Genomic DNA, 21,748 nt, shown 5'->3' with positions numbered 1-21,748 from the left:
GCCTGTGACGGTAGCTGATGAGTGATCTCTTCCTGTCCTTATCACCAGCCATGAGCCTTGTGCTGCATTTTCTATCCCCTATCCTGCTGAGGAGCAAAGTGACAGAGTGGACACCTGAGATCCAGCCAAGGTCAGTCTACCACTGATCTGTAGGTAAAAGGAGCTCACCATAGCAATCATCTGAGCTTTATCTGTAGCACACCGTATCTAACTACCCAAGCAGTCTGAAGACACAATTTTTCCCTATTTATTTCAGAAAGAGGCACTACAGAATATTAAACCTGTATGAAATATGTCTCATAGTCCTATTATATGTTTTTATACTTCTAAAATGCTAGAAAAACAAACAAACCTAACAACCACTAAACCAGTCTCCCCCAAAACTTACCACCTGGCACCTGTTCCATGAATATTTTGATGAAGCCATTCTCACTAACAGAACCTAAATACTGGACAATGTTCTTATGTTTGAGATGCTTATGCAGAGCTATTTCTTCATGCAGAGGTTGGGAATACCTGGAAAACAAAGAAGCAGTTTATTCTTCATCTCAGCGAAGAAAACCTTTTAACAGTTGACATCGAAAATTATTATTTGTTAAATGAACTTAACAATGCTGGTCGTGACCAGCACATACTAAAATATTATGTAATCTTATGTAAATACAAATAACATATACAATATATAGATAATGTTATGTATTCATACACACAAAATGTTAGAAAAATACATAGAATGAGAGAGTAAAAAATTCTGAAAAATCAACTCCACTCTAGTCTGACTCCAAGAGAATAAACAGTTGTGAAAGCGGTTGAATTCATATTAGTGCCAAAGTGAACTAGTAAACTATAAAGCTAGTGTACAAATAAAAACACCTCAATAATGAAAATTAATCACCATTTAAATTTTAAAGTACAAGTCTTAGCTGAAGGCAAGATGGGGTATCAGAGTAAGAAAACAGAAATCATTAATGGAGATATATTTAGAAGAACAGATCAAAACAATTTCAAATTCAATTTAGTCCAAGGCAAAGTATTTTTCAGAGATAAGCTTTTCAACAGCATTTCTGCCAAGAAAGTTTCTGGAGTCAGGATCTTTCTCCAGCATTGACCACCACTGGAGCTCAGCAGCTGATGTGCTGAGCTAATGTATTAGGTCCACCCTGACACTTTTCATAACTTAGGCCTGATCTAACGCTTCCCTTGGAAGCGAGTCAGCTGCCAGATTTTGTGTATTTTCTGTGTATTTCTGGCAAAATGTAGACAATATGCTGATAGTCTGGTGGCTATCTTCTCTAAAGCACTAACATCTGTGACAACACTTTCAGGGCAGCTGAATTTTGTGGAGGACACTGACCTCCTTCTGTCAGTCCAAATGTTGAAAGTAGTTGCAGCATTTGCAATTGAGGTTCTTATGGGAAAAGTACCTGTGACTTTCACTCCCTTTTAGCACAGGTAGCTATCACCTCTCCCTCAAAGAACATCAAGCTACTACTGGAGGCTGAACTCTTAAAAATTGTAGGGAAACGGAAAAAAAAATGTGGTTGTCTGAAAATCCCACTGGAGTCAACTGTTGCAGAAAGTTTGGTTAGTGAAAAGTATGATTATGCAACTCTCAGTCTGTTTACTAAAAACTAATTTGAGTTTTGCCTCACCTCTCCACATGATTATAAAGATTCTGACTACATTGTTAGTCATACAGAAATGCAAAATCAAAGATTTTATTCCTGAGTTCTGTTAATGAGATACTAATTCTGAGCAGCAGCAGCAGCAAGACCATTATAAGTCTTCCCACACTTTTAAACAGCACAGTAGAGACCTGAGCAACAAAATAATTTTGCGAATAAAATAACGACAAAAGAAAATTTTTCTCTAGCATGAAGCATTTTTTGTTTAAGAACTTAATCACTAGAACACTTTAAATGGTATAAACAAAAACTCTAAATCATTATAGAATGGCTGGAGTTAGGGAGAGGCTTTAAAGCTCCAACCCTCCTGACATGGGCAGGGACGTCTCCCACTAGACCAAGTTGGTCAAGGCTTTATTCAAGCTGGCCTTTATTCAAGTCACTCTTCCCTTATCTGACACTGCTGTAATCCTGTCACAGAAGGCCATCAGATTTGTTAGGCATGATTTGCCCTTAGTGTTGTCATGTCTGCTGTCACCAATCATCTCATTATTTTCCATGTGCCTTAGCACCATTTTAAAGAGGACCATGATCACAATCAGCACAAAGGTGAGACTGACTGACCTTTAGTTCCCTGGGTCTTATTTATTCCCCTTTTTAAAAACTTGGGGTTTATTTCCCTTTCCCAGTCAGTGGAACCCATGGATGTAACTCTTCAGGCCCAATGGACTTGTGCATGTCAGGTTCCTCAGATGGCCTCAAACCTGATCTTCTGCAGCAGATGTTTTTTTTGATTCTCTCAATCCCTGCCTTTGTGCCTCCTGTGACTCGAGTGGTGTAGCTGGAGCACTTGTTGAAGACTAAGGCAGAATAGCTGTCAAATACCTCACCCTTCTAATGCCCTGGATAACCAGGTCTCCCATTTCCTTCTGGAGAAGGCCCACATTTTCCCTAGCCTTCCTTTTATCACCATATACTTACAGAAGCTTTTCACGATGCCCCTTAACATCCCTGGCCAGATTTAATTCTGTTAGGTACTTTAGCTTTCCTAACCTGATCCCTGGCTGCTCAGACAATATCCAATTTCTCTGTATTCCTCTCAGGCTACATGTCCTTGCTTCCACCCTTTGTAGGCTTCCATTTTGTGTCTGAGTCTTCCAAAAGACACTTGTTCCTTCAAGCAGCTGTCCTGCCTTTTTTTCCTGATTTCCTCTTTGTTGAAATGGAGAATGTGCCTCTGTAGTCTAACATTTCCTGACAAGTAAATTATTCAATAGCTTTTATTCAACATATAGAAGAATTGAAGACTCACTGATTTTTTTGCATAGAAATATTTTAATTTCCAGCCCTGCCTGAATCAGAACTTAAATATTTTTTTACAAATCCAAAAAGTGGTAATTCTTATTTTTAAAATTGTACAAATTAACTTCAGAGATTGTTTTCTTTCTATAGACTTCTTTCAAAGTGTGAAGACATCAGGTTACAATTAATCAGAAGTGAATTAATAAACTTTTCTTACTTTGCCATTAAAAAATAATACTTGAAATTCTTTCTGGAAGCCTCTAAATATTTGGATGAAAGACTAACAGCTTCCTAATAATCTCTTTTTGTGGTATGCTTTGCACACTGAACCTGAAACCTTTTCCATTGAAAATTCTTTTAAAATGTGTGTTGGAGAATAAAAATCTGGACTTTTTTTCCTTTGAAGTAGTTACTGCTGTATTCAGGCTATCTTTCTATTAATCACAGTTGTTACAAGCAAGTTTCTTCTAACATACACAAAACTTTCAGCTATTTTGAGTCAACAGATTGTTTTATCTAATAAGGCCATACTCTCTGGGAAATTATAACATATATTGTTCAATTTGGATTAACAATATAGAGGATGGAAAGATTCCCCTCTCCATAATCTAAGTTCTAGTACCTTTAAAATATTATGAGAATAGAAAAATTATTAGACCATATATCCATTTGAACAGCTGATCTATAAATGAATTCCAAAAGATTTAGAAGTGTTAGTTTTTAGACCTCAAGGAATAAAAAACAAGTCAGGACAGAATAACCAAAGGGAAGCCCACAAGGCAGACCCATAGAAAAGAAACAGAGTTGAACTTGATAGTTTAATACAGTCAGTTTCACCTGAAAATTCTTAACTTTAGATTTCACATCACTTTTATCACAATATTTGTGGAAACTTCTGGATACAAAATATTGGGTTACACATACATAGAGACATTCTGCATTAAAAAAAAAACAAAAAACAAACTAAAAACAAAGAGATTATTCCACATGATTTATTTTAATGTTACGTGGCTTCAAAATAAATGATGTAAAACAAGAAAGAAAAATGTCTTTATCAACAATTTATCAACAATTCAGGCCCAGAATTTTCAAGGACTCCACAAATCATGAATTTCAATAGGTATTTTATACGGACATGGCTGAAAATGTCTAAGTAGATAGGGCTCTTTACCAGGTGTTTAAATGATATTCTGCACTTCAGCGGGTTTTTTTTGTTTGGTTTGGTTTTAAAGCAAAAATACTAGGACCAAACCCAGCAAACATCTAAATTCTCCACTGTGATCACAATCTACTCCACAACTTGGAAACATCTAGCTACAAAGACAGGGAACACCACTATATACCACAGACAGGTAATTTATGGGCAGCTTTGTAGATGAGGCACTCCTTGATCAGCAAATTGGACACATTAATGATAAAACTCACATAATGTGCAAAATTTGGAATTAACTACAATTACTATACCTGCTGTCTCTCTCTGGGATTTCTTTAATAGCAATTCTGACTTGATTGCTCAGATCTCGTCCTGCATATACAATGCCGTACGTTCCTTTTCCCAGAATGACTCGCTCACCATTCTCATCATACTCATAATCATACTGCAAGGCAAACAACAACAACAACATGGAATGGAACAGAAGGACAACACTTACTCCATCTGACCCTGCCATCATAACTAAGGCATCTAAGATGCTAGTAGCCTTCTGCAGAACACAGAGGATAAAGGAAAGAGGAGCACTCTAAGGTGACAACTGGGATACCGTGCAGACACCAGTGCCTTCTGAGATGCCCTTTTCAGGGCAGTGCATTTTTCATGCCCTTTTCAGGGCAGTGCATTAAGCCAAGCCGGGCTCAGTCAGTGCAGTCCCGGAGAGCAGCAGCCACAGCTCTGCGAGCGCAGCCAGAGCCGGCGGCAGAGGGCACTCACTGTGCGCCAGACCGAGCGCCCGGCTCCACTCGGGCACAGGGAGCAAGGCAGGACACGCTTCATTCCTCCCAGGGGCTCTCCTGACCTCCCCACGGCTTCCAAAACCAGCACAGCCTCAATTCTGACACCGCCAGGTCTGCCAGCAGACGGTGCCAATGGAGGTTAGTCAGCACTGCGGCGCATTAAGCGTGGTTTCAGCTGAGTTTGAGTACCAGAGTTTAAAGCAAATTCAAAAACACTTGTTAGAGAGATTACCTGATGTGTGCTCTTGTGTAACACAGACAAAGAATTTCACAAGCTCACTCCTGTGCTAAACCCAATAGCTTAGGCCTAGTTAAAGTATTTTTAATTTTCTTCCGTATAAAGACTGCTATCTTTTTAATAAAGAATCTACTACTTCTTTTAGTAGTTTGTTTCGATGATGAATTATTCTCATGGTAAAATCCTGCCTCTTAATTCCATTTTTTTGTTGTCATTATTTAATTATGTTTTTATTCAACAGATTAAAGAGACCATTAACACATTGTTATTTTTCCTGTAAAAATACTTATCTACTGTATTCAAGTCACCCACTGCTTTTCCTTTTGTAAAACAGGCACCCTAAGGCTCTCAATTGAGGCTCTTTTTCTCTGCCACAAGTCACCCCACTGGTTTCCCTTTGTCCAGCCTCAGATTTCAGAGACAGAACGTTATAAAATGTGTTATAAAATGCCAGCATCAAAACTGGGACAGAGAGCTGTCTGTATTCATTACACAGCATTGACCCTCTCAGTTAGTTATGGATGTCTCTGGAACTTCAGGATACCAGATTTTCATGCGATAGGACAGGGGCTTAGGTTTTCTGTCCTGCTCCCTGCCAGCTCAAAGGAAGCTTAAACACATTAAGTGCTTCACTGAACCCAACAGCCCGGTACTCCCTCTCCAACTGTGCTCAGATAAAGCCCCAGGTGAGAACACAGCGTAAACAGTAACTTCACTAACTAACTTCACTAATCCCTGGAAAAGGAATGGATCATTTACTTCAGTGAAGTGCTGGATTAGAAGCCCATAACTTTGTGTGTTGGGAGAGGAAAAAAAAAAATGTACAAATACCTCTAGAGAGTCTCCATCACATTCCCCTTCCTCTGTAGTCTTCCCCATTTCTTCAGTGATACTGTTTACCATGTCAAAAAATCTGTACCAAAAAAAAAAACCAAAACAGAAGGAGAGAAAAAAAAGCAAACACACACTTGAGACAGTAACTTGAGACAGTGTAGGAACAAAGCAATGAAGGGACCAAAAGAGGACTCAAGTACAGCAATTATTATTTTATATATCTACATATTATGTAACAACAACATATGTATTTAAGTACATATAAGTGTGATTTATACAGTAAGTATAAATTCAATGTATAAGTTTGCTTGTCAGAAGAAAAATTTTGTTTACATGGTGATTTGAGCCATCAAAATCTGATGTTTTTCTACTTCTTTTGCATATACAAAAAAAGAATCCATTATATCTGAAATTGTTAATGGAATTAGTATTTCAAAATCTACAGCTCGGCTGAAATTCTCATCCTATACCACCATTTCTTTATGTCCATTGAAAGCACTGAAGAACATCATGAGAAGTGCTGGGAAGCCTTGCTACATTTCAAGGAGTTTTTGTAGTGTAGGAACTCTAGCTTCAAGTTTTTCCTTGAATGAAGAGGATGTTTATTTCATAAGCTTTCATTTAAAAAATACTATTACATTTCTTCTACCCTTTTGAAAGAAGGCAAATACAAAAAAACATGTCATGCTAAGGTATTGCTTACTCATCTCTTAAGAGGAGCTCAAATGTGAAGGGAAAAGAACATGGTAAAAGAACCTATATGAACTGGAATGGATGAAAGAACAAACTAGAGACTGGGCTTGTTAATTAATGGCTGGCAGATTTAGTCATTAATAGAGTACTGCAGTGATTTTAGGCAAATTTGCAGCCATTTTAGCACAAAAAGATGTGAAATTTCATTTGAGAATGCTTCCAGGATCAATTCAACACCAGAGCCTTAACCTTATAGAGCAGAAACACAGCTTAGAGAAACTGAGGCACCCCTAATTTTGTGCAGCAAACCCTTGACAAATTTCTGGCAGGGACACAGGTACAATCTTACTTATGTAAACATATAAAAGGAAATCAAGTGTGCTTGGTTTCGAATTGTAAAAAAAAAAAAAATGTATTTAGTTACAGAGAAATCTTGACCAGACTTTTTTGTTACTCCAAGTGTTCCCACTTCAGTAAGTTCTTCCAAAGTTTAGGATGCTTTGCTGAACTGGGGGCACACACTTTTAGTAAGCCATAATATGATAACTATTACAAAACTAATCCCAGAAAGGTGTGTGTAAAAAAATAATTAGATTTATAATTGTATTTATTTCTAATGTTTGCCTGAGCTTGTTCTTTAACCCTTTATACATCAGATCTCCAGTGTATTAAGGTGCTGTGTATTAAGATTTCACACAAAAGACACTGATCACCGAGGATGCTCAGATCAACTTTCACCGTAGCTTTGAAACAGTCCCTGTTGTGCATGCAGATACCATCTATCCCATCAGAGGCCATACTTTTTTCTGAAATAACAGCAGTGACCCACCTTCTACAATGAAGTTCTGTGCAGAAATAGATTTGAAAGTCATCCGAGTTGTGCAGCACATACAAGAAACAGCATCGTTCTTCAAACTTTGAAATGCTGAAAGAATGGCCAAGAAAGTTATTGGAAAGATGCATTTAGACTTCTACCAGCTTTGTCAGACCATACACAGATCAACCCATTTAACATGGGAAAGCACCAGATCAAATCTGAGAACCCATAGTTTTTCCTTATTGTAAAATCACTCTCTTGTATCCTCCAAAGTTCAAATTCTGATGTCTGCTATCATTCAGCTTGTCTCATTTGTCCACACGTTGCCCAAGAAAGAGTAGGAGCAAAGAAATTCATAGGAATATTTCCATTGACCTGTGGCATTTTTGTCTTCAGTACATTTAAGTAAGTCCTTAATTTTCATTCCTGTGATCAGAATGAAACATCCTTTCAGGATCATATTAGAAAGTTGGACTTTGAACTGAAATAATGAGTTTTCTGTGTTTTAGACATCAGCCACAACTCAACCTTGAACACAAAATTTTCTACTTGGTTCTTTATTATTTGGTACCCTGATAGTAAGTTGGAAAAATATTTTTAAATTAAGTCAACATCTAAATATGAGGTGAATTACTTTACTACCCTTGCCCACTTTTGTTTTTATCTGCTATAACTGCAGAGCAAAGATAAAGAGGAGGCATGTATGACATCTTCTTATGGATGCACAGATATCTCAATGGAAAAACAGAAGAGGTGCAAACTCTTGTGCAGTTGTCAGTTTTCCACCCCGAGCAGGCAGCAGCTTGTGCAAAGACATTCATTCACCAGAACTGTTTTATATGTATGTCATTACTCTGCTTCTTCTAGAAAATACTAAATGTTATTTGAAGGAGCTCTTTCTGTAGCTTTGTTACAAATTGAGTGCCAGCTGTCAAGCTGATGCAGTATAATTGATTCTTACTATATTGGAAAAGAGCTGAAGGAATAGGGCTGTTACAAGGGAAAATAATGCAGTATTTGAGAAACCAAGACAAATTAAGTCTCCTTATTAAGCTTATTAATATACTGGATAAAATCCACAGTCCTAGTGAAATCAATCTATTTTAGATAGATAAAGACAGCCATCATGTTACTACTTAATTTGTAGCACAATAAAGTAGAATTATGTATTATGTTCTGCCAAAGGATTAATGATATGATTAACGTAACAGGGTTTTTTTAAGTATCAGGAAACACTTGGAATTTTGAGCCTTTAATAGGTGTTTAAGATTGTCTGATCCTTGCTATCCTTTATGATTGCTCTATTGTAAAACCCTGTAAGTTTTGATAAACAAATGACTCTTTAGATGAGCTGGAGGGTCTGCCTTTCTTAAAGCTACTTATGAAAAGAGTGAGCATCATTATAAGAATATTTGTCTCTGGGTGTGGTGACTCATTTATTTTTACATTAGGAAAATTCATAAATGCTAAGTAGTGTACACATTTAGGAAGACAGCCACTGTCCTGAGGTTATAAACTAACTTTTAATTCAAGCTTTTCAAGCATATAAGTAAACTCTCTAGATATGGAATAACTGATATTAACAGAATTACTCATTCAAGTTCCGTGTGCATTGAAACATTTTAAAGACTAAACTGACAGCTGAAACCCGACATGCCCAGAAACCACTGACAAACACAGCAGTGAATAAAAGGGTAAGAATGTGGAGTGTACACAGAGGCCAGAGAAATTCATAAATATTTAAGACCTTTAAGTAAGGGTTTACATTGCTTATATGTTGCTCTCCTCCCTGGAAAAAAAAAAATAATCTAAACTAAAAAAAGGAAGCCTAAAAATCACCCGAGTTATAAAAAGACACAGGATAATTGGCTCAGGAAGTGCCTCACTCTGACAGTGCCCAAGCAGATGTAGTACCCACTGATATCTGTGACAGCAGAACTGGGGCTGAATTCCAAAAACAAACTCCAAAAACAAACAGGGAAGCAAGGGTGGCATGGCCTTGTGCCTAGCTCATGTACATCCAGAACTCCCCTTGGTTGATAAGAAATACTGCAAATGCTGTAACCACTGAAAACTAGTACTTCCAGATGAAGCAGCAGATTTAAGTGGTGAACACTGGCAGGAATCACAGAAAAGGAGCTGTGTGGAACTTCAGTGTGTTTTCTACAAGTCTAGCAGTGCAGGCACCTCTCATTATTGTAATTAAGTAGTCTGATGAGATTCAATGCTCCAAGAACTTGGAATGGAAGACAAATATCCTTGTCTCAAGCTTGTTTAAATTCTTGAGCTATGAAAGAGACTGGACACAGACCTCTGAGGCACTCTCCCACAGAAACAACACAAGTAGTGGTTATTTCATAATCCAGGATTTCTCCTGAACAGTGAATAAAAGCCACCTTGTAGTATAGCAAACTTCAGTCTGCCACTTCTCAAATGGAAAAATAAATTTCCTATCTTCTTGTTTATATGCTGTCAGCTCTGCAGAACAGTAGGAACTTTGCTGGATAATCTAAGATACAAAGTACCTTAGGGAAACTGCCGTGTTCCAAAAGCTCTGATAAATCCTTTAAAGAATAAACAGCACTTTCTGGGCCAATTCAATAAGAAACACTTGTATTAAAGAGGTGAAGAAAGCATATGGCAAAAGCAGAGGTATTTACATTGGCACACAAACCACTAATCGATGAGTTTCTTACACTAAAGCCAATTGCTATGACTTCCTGCACAGAGTGTGATTTAGCACTGTTCTGCTCAGAGTTCTACATACTTTCCAAGTTTCTTTGCAGTTGACAGCTGAACCCTATTACTTGTGAAACAAAATGTTGATTATGCTGGCTGTTAGCAAGAAGAAGTAGTGACCCTCTGCCACCACTGTGAAGTATTTACCAAAGATGTGAGCCATTTCAGAGCTAGATGTCTCTTCAGACCTGCTGTCTTCTTATGGAGTGCTATAAATATTTATGGAGGTCTTTGTCATAAAAGCCTACAAGATCATGCACAAAGACCTGCCTTGTACATTAAGGCTGCATTTCTAAAGCTCTTACTAGTCCAGAAGGGCTGAGAATCCTTATAAAGCTGGGAACTGCCCCTTCCTAGACTGCTTTAAGTCTAGGAGCCTCAAAGGAGCTAAAATTAGTCTTGTTACAAAAATAGATTAGAAGCAGGCCTAGTTCCGGAGGCTCACCCACTCCAAACAATACTTTCCTTCATAAAACTAGGGGAAAAAATCTGCAAAACACTGAAAAATTAAGCGATCAAAAACTTGCATATATATATATATAAGAAGAAGTAAAAAACCTTATTCAGCTTCATGCTTGCATAAGATAACTATTTCCCCCTGCAGCTCCTCATGGAGGGAGCCAGAGAATTCTCTAAGAATTCTCGGTGACTCTTGGCTCACTGTAAAGTCATCTGAGTTGTTTTGGACATCTGCTCATATGAACAGATTGGAAAATCAATTGAAAAATTAAATGATAATTCACAGTTTAAATAACCAAAGCAGGAGGTTACACTAGAAACAGTTCTGAGCATAGCATGATTTAATAAGGGGAAGGGAAAACCAAAATGACAGCAAATAAATAAATAATTTCTTTCTTTCCCTCTTCTTTTTTTTTTAGAAGCACACAAAAACATACTGTAGTCAAAACCCAAACCAGACTGAACTAAGCATATCATTGCAATTTTTGCCTAAAATAAGCTGAATCCCACAGGATTGAATTTTCGTGCCTATTGATAGTTTGGTGTTTTTAAGTTACTTTTTGGAAGGAAAAAGAATCATCCATCTGTGCAAAAACGTCCTGCAGACATAGCAACAACTCTGTGTATGGAACAGTTATTATTAGAACAGAGCAACGACTATTTAAAAAATGTCATTTTTCTAGACTTTTTTTTTTTTTAATTACACTAAAAGGAATGTGGAAAGTTGCAGGATGACAAATATAGATAAATCCTAGAGAAAAGAAGAGACTAAGATGAAGAATAAATTACAAGAGGTTACAGCAGTGATAGAATATCACTGTCACTCCAAGGTCCACAGCAGCAGCATAATACAAAATTCATTCAATTACTCCTTTCATTTCAAAAAAAAAAGGGAAACAACTTACCTTACCCCCCTAATAGAAGCAGCACAGAAGTTCCACTCATGGATACCTTTCTGTAACACACAGTAAAAAAGAAATAAATAAACAAAATATTCCTCCTTATGTATGAAGGACCAGTAGGTGTATCTTCTAGAATGATGCTCATGAGATGGAAGGGGAAACATTCAAATGACAACAATCTATTTATGATCTGCTAACACCTATTTTTCAAGGCTTTTTTTTTTTTTTTTTTTACCTGAAACCAAAGCAACAGAAGTTCTACACAGAAGTTTTGGGTTATTTTGTCACTGTTTACGCTGCAAACATACTTTACTATTTTAGAAAACATTCAAAAGAGCAGATCAGAAGAGATGACAGTGTAGCCTTGTTTGGATACTGAACTTGGGATCACATGTGGTGATCCTCAGGAAAGGAGGGGGAAAAGTATTCCATCCCTGAGAATAATGAGAGCTAGCTCTGCACACTCAATCCCCTAATGTGGGGGAAGGCCAGGAGGAGAAAGCTACAAATAGAAAGTCTAATGCAAGAGAGCAAAGTAGGAAATTCTTGAAAAGTAGGAAGAATTGCTCAAATATGAAGGCAAAGTGTCCAAAGAAACAGAAAGAAGGCTATTTCACTAGGAATCTAGAAGAGAGCAATAAGAATGCACCAAAACCCCTAAGAGATGCTGGAGTGAAAACATGCCTGGAAGAAAGAAGCCACCCTATGAAAACACAAAGAGCCAGGCCTCATTTATTTTCAGATCTTTTAAATTTACAGCTGTCACATTCAGCAGAACTGAGTTCTCTGTAGACAGTTACACTGCAGTATGTTTATGTTCTATTAAAACTTTACTGTAGCAAACAGAAGCCTTTTGTATCTTCTAAAGAAAACATTCTCCTTTAAGGAAAAGGTGGAGCTACACCAGCTCGAAGTCCTGGCAACATTGGGATTCCATCACAATTAGCCACATGTTTGTAGAACCTTTGCTTTCTGCAGCTGAATTTTAGTGATCTGAGCAAGGGCATACTGTCAAACAGAAACATAATCAAATTGATTCCAAAAGATGACTTGAAAATGTGTAGCTTATAAAATGAATAGTGAAATATACAGAAGTCAGAACAGATACACTGTTGAAATGTTCCACAATGTGCAGAAAATGACAGTGGAAATTACTCTCTCAGCTATAACAGCTTTCTATGAGGATTCCTACATCAGTTTTTTCCTCTTCTGTAATTCTTTCCTTCCTGCTCAAATCACATTAAATGTTGTGATGTTAATATGAAATGTCAAAAACAATGGACCAAAAATACAAGCAAACATCTTTCTTGATGCACAAGTTTCATAACTATTGTAAGTGTAAACTACAACGGAGTAAGTTCAATATCTCATCAATGTTAAATGGGGTAAGGACTTCTTTTGTGGGGTAAAGGAATAAGAGAGTAGCCTAATATTAGGAAAAGCTGGATTTGTTTCTTGAAGTGGAAGTACTAACAATGCTAGTTATGGAATGTTTGTGACTACTATTTGAGTTGCCTGGTTCTCTCACATGAAGGAAGATCAACTCAGTCCCTATGCTAATGAGGAAGGGTTTCTGCATAGTCTTTTACAACTCCCTTCATATACAAAATCTGCTGGTTTCCAATTTTCCAAGTTTATTAAACTCTCTTCAGACCTTAGCTATTGGTGCTTGTCCAATTCCCACTATTGGGAACAATCTAAACCCTAAATAATTACAAATATATGTCCTGAGAGGCAGAAATGTTAAAGAAACATAACAAGAAACATTAGTATTGTTTTTTACAGTCATCTACGTGCAACTAACCTCTTAAATCTTAATTACCACATGAAGTTCTCAAGCAATGAAATAACATAAAAGTTATGTCCCTTCGTGATCTTGCCAAGTTTTGAATACATTGGAGTAAATATATCAGGCATGCTCTCCAAATTCAGCATCTGTTCTTTAGTTAGGCAAAAAAATCATCAACTACCCAAAACAAAACTCAGAATGGATTCAGAAGCCAAAGCAAAACAGAGACAGGCTGTTCTATTTCAAACTTACAAACAGCACTGCTGCATTCCTCTAACCCCATGCGGGAAGGGCTGCTAAAATTAGGGAACTGCAAGGCAAAGGTAATGTGCATTCTACAAATAAAATGCTGTCTGATTTTTCTTGGCATTTGTGTATCCTAAACTCAGTATTATTAAAGACATAAATGTTAAAATACGCTGCTAAAAAGCAACAGAAAAGAAAGAGGCTACATTATTTATCCTGGTATTGACTGTCATTTGTCTATTTAATACAAAAGTGCCAGCTGCAGGCTCCACTGAGTTTCAGTTTGGATTTGAAACAGAAATTCAGCTTCTTTGTGCATGAAAGGAAGTTCATACACTTTGTAACTCACAGATCTTATTCTTGGAGCACCGACTGAACTCTGGAAAACAAATAGAACCATTAATTTATGTGCCAAAATGAACTGAAATCAGAAGCATGAATTGCTAAAGCTCTGACAGACCTATGACTGCTAGACTGAACTTGGATAGATGAAGGAGTTTCCAAACCCAGCTAACATGCCCTTGCAGTAGAGATAGGTGGTCTTTCCTTGTTAATCAGGCCCAAAAATGCTTGCTTTCAGGCTACTAAGGACCAAAGTATGAGTCTTCCTCTGTGCAGTAGACTGACAGATAATACATCATTTTCCTTTACAAAATCTCTCAGCAAAGACAAATATTATACTGGTTATATTCAGCTGAAGAGGAAGCTGGTGCCTCTAAATTTTTCTAGTCCCTTTTCTTCCTGTGAGATTTCTGATGAATTCTAAGGACTTTGACGAATTGCAACAGATTATAATTGTATAGCTGAAGGGGTAACTACCAAATTGCACATTGCATTCTTTCGATGGGTATGATGGCTCACAGGGCACAGAATGTTCATCAGACTCCTGGCTACTCAATAAACTCACCTCAGTAAGGATTCTGGCCAGAGCAAAAGTACAAGGAGTGCACTTAATGTCTAATGCCAATGATTAAGACTAGGCCAGAAAAATAGGAAAATACTATTCTGCAGAAAATGCAAAGACACACACCTCACATCAGGAAGGAGAAGGGGAAAATGGAACGAAACGTTTGCCATGCTATAAAGAAATAACTATCTTCTGAACACCAAACAGGCATTTGACATCCAAATCCTTCTCCCAGACAGAGGATAACTGAGAAGTCAAATGACACAGCTATGAAAAATGCCATTGCTGAATGTATCAAACAAAATACCCCAGTAGCTAAACAATAGATGAATGCACCATGGAATACATTTTTTGGAATATGACTGCATTGAGTGTACATACTCTAGTAAGGTTAACTCAAGCTGGAACATAGGAAGTTGTGGCAATGAGGTGCCATGTGTGGCCAGTACACCAAGCCTAAAAAGAAACTTTATTTTGCCTAAGAAGAAACCTACACGAAAATCCTACATTAAGAGATATTAGGATTCTCCTAAGAAATACTGTCAGGTAAACATCAGAGGGAGAAAGGAAATCACTTAATATAAGCACTTTGTTAGCAAAAGAACAAATGTCTGTGAAATGTCAATAAATTCAGACTGAAAACAGGAAGACTTAAGGTAATGCCTTTTCACTTCACCAGCAGTATTCTACTCTTTGCCCTTCTAGAGTTGCAGTGGAATTCTCAAACCACCTTTCAGTATGATTGGTCTACTGTGAAACCCATACTAATAGAAAGAGCTTGATCACTCTTTGGGAAACGTTATAAGGGGAGAGTGTCTGCAGCAGAGGTGAACAGAACTCAACAGTCCAGAAAATTTCTTCTAGTCCTATGTTCCTTCTTACACTACAGTTAAGCCACTTAACAGAATGAAAAGTATTGTTTGGAGGTGAATTAAAGATATACACACAAAAATCTCCACAAAAGGAAAAAGAAAAGGAAAAAAAAAAAAGCATGTTCAAGTAGTCTCTAAATAGAATAAATTCTGAATACAGAAATACTTTCCAAACAGGTATTTTAGAATAGCAAGATTAAGTCTGTGGTTCTGACCAATAATTATTTACTGTATGGTAAATTTTTATTTTGCCCAAGAATTGCATACGTTTATTTTTTAAATTATTCTCAGAGGCTGAGCCTACTTCAAAAAAGATCAGTCAGAATAAACCACAAATAAATAGAAATTTATTGGTCTAGGCAAACATTTCAGTTTGTTCTCTAAATATGCTATTTTAGCTGCCATTTACATTTTCTCATGAACTCACAACAAAAATTGTAAGCACTAGAGTGTCACTGTATTTTGTGTTCAAAAACGTTTCTCCTCTTACAGACTACTAGCAGGAAAGCTGAAGATTGGATTTGCCAGTGTTAGGTTAATGACTGCACCTGGTGATCTTGAAGGTCTTTTCCAACCTACATGATTTCTACCTGAAAAACAGGTCTTCATTGTCCTATTCTGCAGGCAAACAAAACATTGCTGTGGAAGAATGAACAGTGCTAGTTCTTACAAATCACGGCATCCCTGGTGTTTTGCCCCCAGCCATCAGTCTCCATTCACTCTTGATATACTCCTTCATTTTCCCTTGCTGATGTCCTCCTCTAAGGTTCTATGATATCCTCCCTGTCTTCCCTCTTACCAAGACTTTGCTTCCTAAACATCCCAGCATGTAATAACCATTCAAGGTTTTCCTCTCCACTTCCATCTCCAGATTTTCTAAGCTCCTTTCCAACTATGTCTGGCTGTCTCACACCTTAACATATAGACTTCTCAGAATTTTCAATTTCTACATCATCCATCTGTCCTTCTGCCAAATGCTTCTTTGCCATTTGATTGATTCTGCTCCCATTTTAACATCCCAGTCTCTATTACTTTGATATGAAAGGAGTATCACAGCTGACATGTAAAACTGCAAGGGCAGGGAGAAGACAGTTCTGTAAGTATAAGTAATTTTATGCTACATTATTGGTATGATGACAGTAAATTGTAAATTACTTATGAAATCTGAAGCAACAGATTTGTTGTGTATTATACAATGGCTTAAAATAACCTGAAGGAAAACACAAATAATTTTGAAAAATGATAGGAAACAAAAGACCCATTGAAAATCAGGACAATCTTAACACAGCAGTATATCTCAGCATCTTCCTGTGTGTTACTTAAACACTTTTCTGCTTTTCAGAATCATAATTAGATGCAACTGGTCACATGCTGCGTGCCTTATGTACCATGCATGCTTTTAAATTGAGAAAAAAGTTACAACTACAAACATACCTTGTCATCAGGCAGCACATGCCAGATGGATACCGTCTTCTCCTCAGCTTCACTGTTGATGGAGAGATATGAGGGCTGATAGATTTTTGTTGGCTCTAATATTAAAACCTTGCAGAAAAAAATAATTTTCAATAGTTAGTGCAGAACTGGTAAAACTTCAAAGGGTATTGAAATCTGTTAAAACTTTTTCTTTAGTCATACCATAACAGGAAAAACAGGGAAATAATGAAAAGCAAGATTTTAGGTACTGGGCTAGTTTAGTGTGGCTGACAGTAATTTAAGATTAATAAAGGAAAAAAAAAAAGCCGACTTTAATATTTTTACGTAATTTTTACATATGTGTCAACTGATAGAATGTATCAATATTTTATTTTTTTATTTTTTTGAAAAATGTTTTGAAATTTTTCTGTCACAATTCAGTCTCCTGTAATGCCACTCTAGAATGCCTATCTCCCGTGTGGAGAAGATTCATGGTACACCTTTATCATCTTTTGGTAGAAGCATATTTATTTGGGTGAAGCAGAGAAACAGACTGACCTAGAGCTAAACTGAACACCTTTTGATTTAGACCACCATGCCCCATAGCCACCAGATCAAATTATTTTCTCAGAAGTTACAAGTACCGTTGCAAGATGCTGACAGCTAAAGAGTATAGAAAATGCTGTGGAACAAGTGAAACAAAAACAAGAAGTGATTTAAAAGATATGAGATGCAACAATGATTGACTAGAGGAAGTCGCTCTACATCTATTTTAAAAAGTATATAAACACTGAAGTAGAAAGTCTTGGAGAGATACATGATGTAGAGTGAAATCTAAGCCATGTCTCCTCCCTCAGAGTTGGTAAGCACAGAGATACACTGGAAGCAGTGCAGGGCTAAAGTCTGAAAAGTCCCTACACATTTAACTCTGTAAATGATAAGCAGTGGGAATTAAAATGTGTTGCTTGGCATCTCCAGGCACTTAAAATTTGTAAAATCTGATTTAAGCTACTTCACAAACTGTGGTCTTTAACAAGTTGTCCGTTAACTGTGTCATTTCTTCTTCTAAAGGCCAAAGTGATGACACTGATGTTACCAGGTAAGAGAGTAACTAACAGCTAAGCTAGTGCCCATGGAAAGTGGAGCTCTTAAGATCAAGCTTTCAGAATACACAGAACAATTCACAATATGGAAATATGAAAAAAGCTTCTTTTAGAATAAATTAACTGTTATCTGGGAGGAGGAGGGAAAATAAAGTTGCTAATTTTCATTTTGTTTTCTTGTTGAACTGTGTGATTTTCATTCTGAACAGGCACAGGCAGAATTTTTGTATTATGAGAAATCCCATATGTCTGTCTGCAACACCAGTGCAAGTCAGGCCACAAAATCACAGAACAGTCTGAGTTGGAAGGGACACAGAAGGATCACTGGACAGTTATTTGGACAGTTTTACAAGTCAGAGCCTTATTTAAGTATTTAATTGAAATATTCCATCATCGAAAATTTAAAAGGATCATGCCAATCAGAATATCTAAAATCTAAAAGGATTATTTGAATCAGAAGATTCAAAATATATTTTGTTTCCCTGCAAAATTTTCTACCTGTTCTCATCAGAAAAGGAAAGCCAGGGTCTTTAGATGGCCTCATGTTATTTTTACTTTACTGCCTCAAGCTCTTGCTTGAAGACACTGAAGTCTTCCTAACAGTTTATTATCAGATTTACACAGGGAAAGTAAAAGAACTGTACAAAACAACCTGTTTGCACTTTGACTATCTGGGAAACAATAGCAATTGCTATTGAAGACAAAAAGCTGTTTTTGCTGATGGTTAGCTAAAAGGAATACCCAAGACACTATTTCCTGGACATATACACTTAATATATACAGAAAACATAGACTTTCTTACAGTATACTTTCAAGACAGCACTGGGGCATCTAATAAAAATTCTCAGCAAAATTTTTGTGGAACAAATCAGAAATAAACATACATACACATACTTATAGTGCCATGTTGTTGAAATTCACTTCCTAGTAGCTGGAACAATATATTTCTGACTGTTAGGGCTGATTTTTAACCTCTGAAAAAGCATAGTCTTAACTGGCAGTAGAGTAAACAAAGCCTGCTGAGCTAGAAAACTACTAAAATTAATTATCTTTTTTTTCAAAACCCAGTATAGTTAATATGTAATCACCTGGAGTACACTGTAGAAGTTTGATTTAGAAGTATATCCATTGGTAGCAAACAATAAATAGCAAAATTCTTTCTTGACTTTTTTCCTCATTACTTTTGTATGGAACACATTGTACAATCCCATTGCACTCACATGCATTCAATTAAAATCAATCTAAGTTGCAGGCCAAATACATTTCTTCTGGACAAACAGTTTACTGTCTGGCCACCTAAAAAGAAGTAGTGCTTTGTGCTCATTTCCTTTACACCACAATTTGTTTTTAAAAAACCCATCCCCCGAACATACTACCCCAAAAAAAAAAGTCTCCAAGACCCAACAAAACAGCCACTTACTGGAAATCGAACTACAGTCACATCTGTCTTTGTGGCTTCAACAAGGAAGTCCATCCAGAAATCCACAAGTTCCTGTTTGGCTGTATGTTGCTCTGGAGCCAGTTTCTTAAAATGCTGATATATCAAAATAGTCTCTACAATAGACTTCAGGTACCTGTTACCATCCAAACATACACAGATAATAAATTCAGTACAGTTTGTAAACAGTAATGTCTCTACCTTTGTCTCTACTCCTACAGCTGAAGTATTCACCATTGCAACACGAAGGTTGCCAGCAACATTTTGCTTCTCTAGGATTGCTTTTCATAATAACAATTCCCATCTAGAATTGGAAACACAGCTGCTAAATGAGGCAACTGAAATATGAAAGAGTCCTGGAACATTCCTTCCTACCCATATTCCTAATACCATATACTGTCTTCTATTTTAAACCAAGAAAATCTCATGAAATAGCTAAATCTTCTACCTAAAGACAAAACTGAGCCTATGGACAACAGCAGTGCTGAATGTTTCTCCTAAATGCAGTTCATCCCTCTCTTTGTTGTTCTTCGTTTTGGGGCTGATTTATGTGGCTTCTGATAACATTGCTTTCTCTTGGCATTTTTGAAAAAAAAGGTTGGAAACAGTAATGAGATACACATGCTAGAAGAGGATTTATCACTGCTATCATTTATCACAGTTACGCTATTCATGGAAACTTTTGTTTCACCCTCAGAGGGTCTTTAGTGAACATTTCCATAGTTATGCAATTTCCAATTATCCTTCTTGGGCTATCAGGATAGCTGGCTTAAGGTACTGTGTCTACTCCTGTTTGCACCAAGTGGGCCCTGCTATAAAGCAGGCAACAGACTGGGAAGGAATTGCTCACAGGAGAAATTCTTCATGAAGCACAAATGAGTGAGCTGTATTTTCAGAGTTTAATCCACAGGCTTAAACCCCAAAGGCACTGGGGTACATAAAATCGTGACAACCAGGCACTCATAAACTCCAGAAAATTTTACCAGGAGACTTCCAGAGAGTGCTATCCAGCTTCTTAGTAAAATATACACACAGTAAAAATGGAAAACCTTGCAAACAAATACACTGTAGAAAGCATTTATGAAATATTTTGCCTGAAAATTAGAGTTTTTGTATAACATTTTCTATGTTATGTCAATACAGAAGTTTAGCATTTCTGTATTTTAGTATCTCTGATCACGTTCTGGAGGCACACTCTATAAAAAGATAAGAATACCTATGTGTGATGTTCGCTCTTATAATTACCAGAGTGACAATTTTTTAGTCAGAAAGGAGTCTTGGTTCTCCCCACCTAAGATGATCCCAGCCCTTAATGAGTCGGTGACTGGTCCTTAATTGCTGCCTATATCCACAGCAGGTGCCTGCTGTCACAGCACACATCTCTTGGCCTTTGCATACGTTGAGATGTTGAGTTTACAGGGTTGCCTTTAACCCTGGATTTATGACCTTTCTGTTAACTGGACTTTGATTTGCAGTCTTCTCAACCACGACAAGATGTAGCTTGCACCATACAGGTCATTTGTACTCAGTTCCTAAAACAACTGGTATGTGCCCTAAACAATATTTAAAGGTACAGCCAGGCCTCCCTAGCTAAGCTGTCTTCATTCCCCAAAACCTTCAGGCTGTTATGACTAAACTCACAAGCCACCACCACTTCTCTTCAGCAATGTAACTTCAAGCAGCTCCTCCTTTCTCCTTTGCCCTCAGAAGAGCTTGAAGTCCATGATGAATCTACCCTTCTCACACATCAAATTAAAGATCCATATCAGATCTACCCCTGAATAAGGGCAAAAGGGGAAGAGAGTCCCTTCTCTGGATAAAAGTACAGCAAAATAATACACACACAGTAAAATCTGTTAAAAAACACAAAATGTATCATCTCCTGTCAGCTGAACACAGTGTCTAATGTGAAAGCTGAGGGAGTCCAATGTTTTAAAACACAGGAACGTACGTGGCCTTGTTTATCACCTTACCATGCTGGTGCCTTTAATTTAAACAGCTTTTCTGAAGCCTGGATCACTCTTATATGATCATTAGCCAACATACTGGCCCCCAAGAAAGATCCCACTTCCCAATAGCTTTGCAGTTTCTCCAAGCTCCCTTTTTTACCAAGCAGGCTGCTGATCTTTACTCCTGTAGCAAAGAGAATAACAAGTCACAAGAATTTGTATTAACACAATTTTAAAAGAACCATTTTCCTTATTCAAAATCTATTAATTGCTTACATTACTATACTCTCTCCATTTTGATAAAATAAGATGGAAATCATACTTACCACTTAATGAGATATGCCTTCCAAAACCCCTAATTGGCTGAAGATTTTTTTTCCCCACCCCCTCTTCCTACAGGCTTCTCAAGAAAGGAACTTTAAGACATCACTGTCAGGACAAGGCCACAGTCAGATTACCTATGTTCTTGCAT

The 21,748-nt window shown here is 37.2% G+C and overlaps 1 protein-coding gene across 1 annotated transcript in view; it reads right to left on the bottom strand.

The window, feature by feature from the left end:
- MAP3K5 (mitogen-activated protein kinase kinase kinase 5) overlaps positions 1–21,748 on the bottom strand; it is a 104,066-nt gene that overhangs the window by 20,533 nt on the left and 61,785 nt on the right. Inside the window, exons 9-16 of the mRNA XM_086877488.1 lie at positions 21,301–21,460; positions 19,310–19,463; positions 16,808–16,915; positions 11,563–11,612; positions 7,472–7,567; positions 5,947–6,028; positions 4,392–4,525; positions 389–516 (exon numbers count right to left, since the gene is read on the bottom strand). Coding sequence (XP_086733614.1) covers positions 389–516; positions 4,392–4,525; positions 5,947–6,028; positions 7,472–7,567; positions 11,563–11,612; positions 16,808–16,915; positions 19,310–19,463; positions 21,301–21,460 — 912 coding nt within the window. The remainder of the gene's footprint in view (positions 1–388; positions 517–4,391; positions 4,526–5,946; positions 6,029–7,471; positions 7,568–11,562; positions 11,613–16,807; positions 16,916–19,309; positions 19,464–21,300; positions 21,461–21,748) is intronic.

The sequence above is a fragment of the Cyanistes caeruleus genome, chromosome 2, assembly GCF_971803275.1.
Source record: "Cyanistes caeruleus chromosome 2, bCyaCae1.hap1.1, whole genome shotgun sequence".
Lineage (NCBI taxonomy): Eukaryota > Metazoa > Chordata > Aves > Passeriformes > Paridae > Cyanistes > Cyanistes caeruleus.
This window is presented reverse-complemented; position numbering and strand designations above follow the sequence as displayed.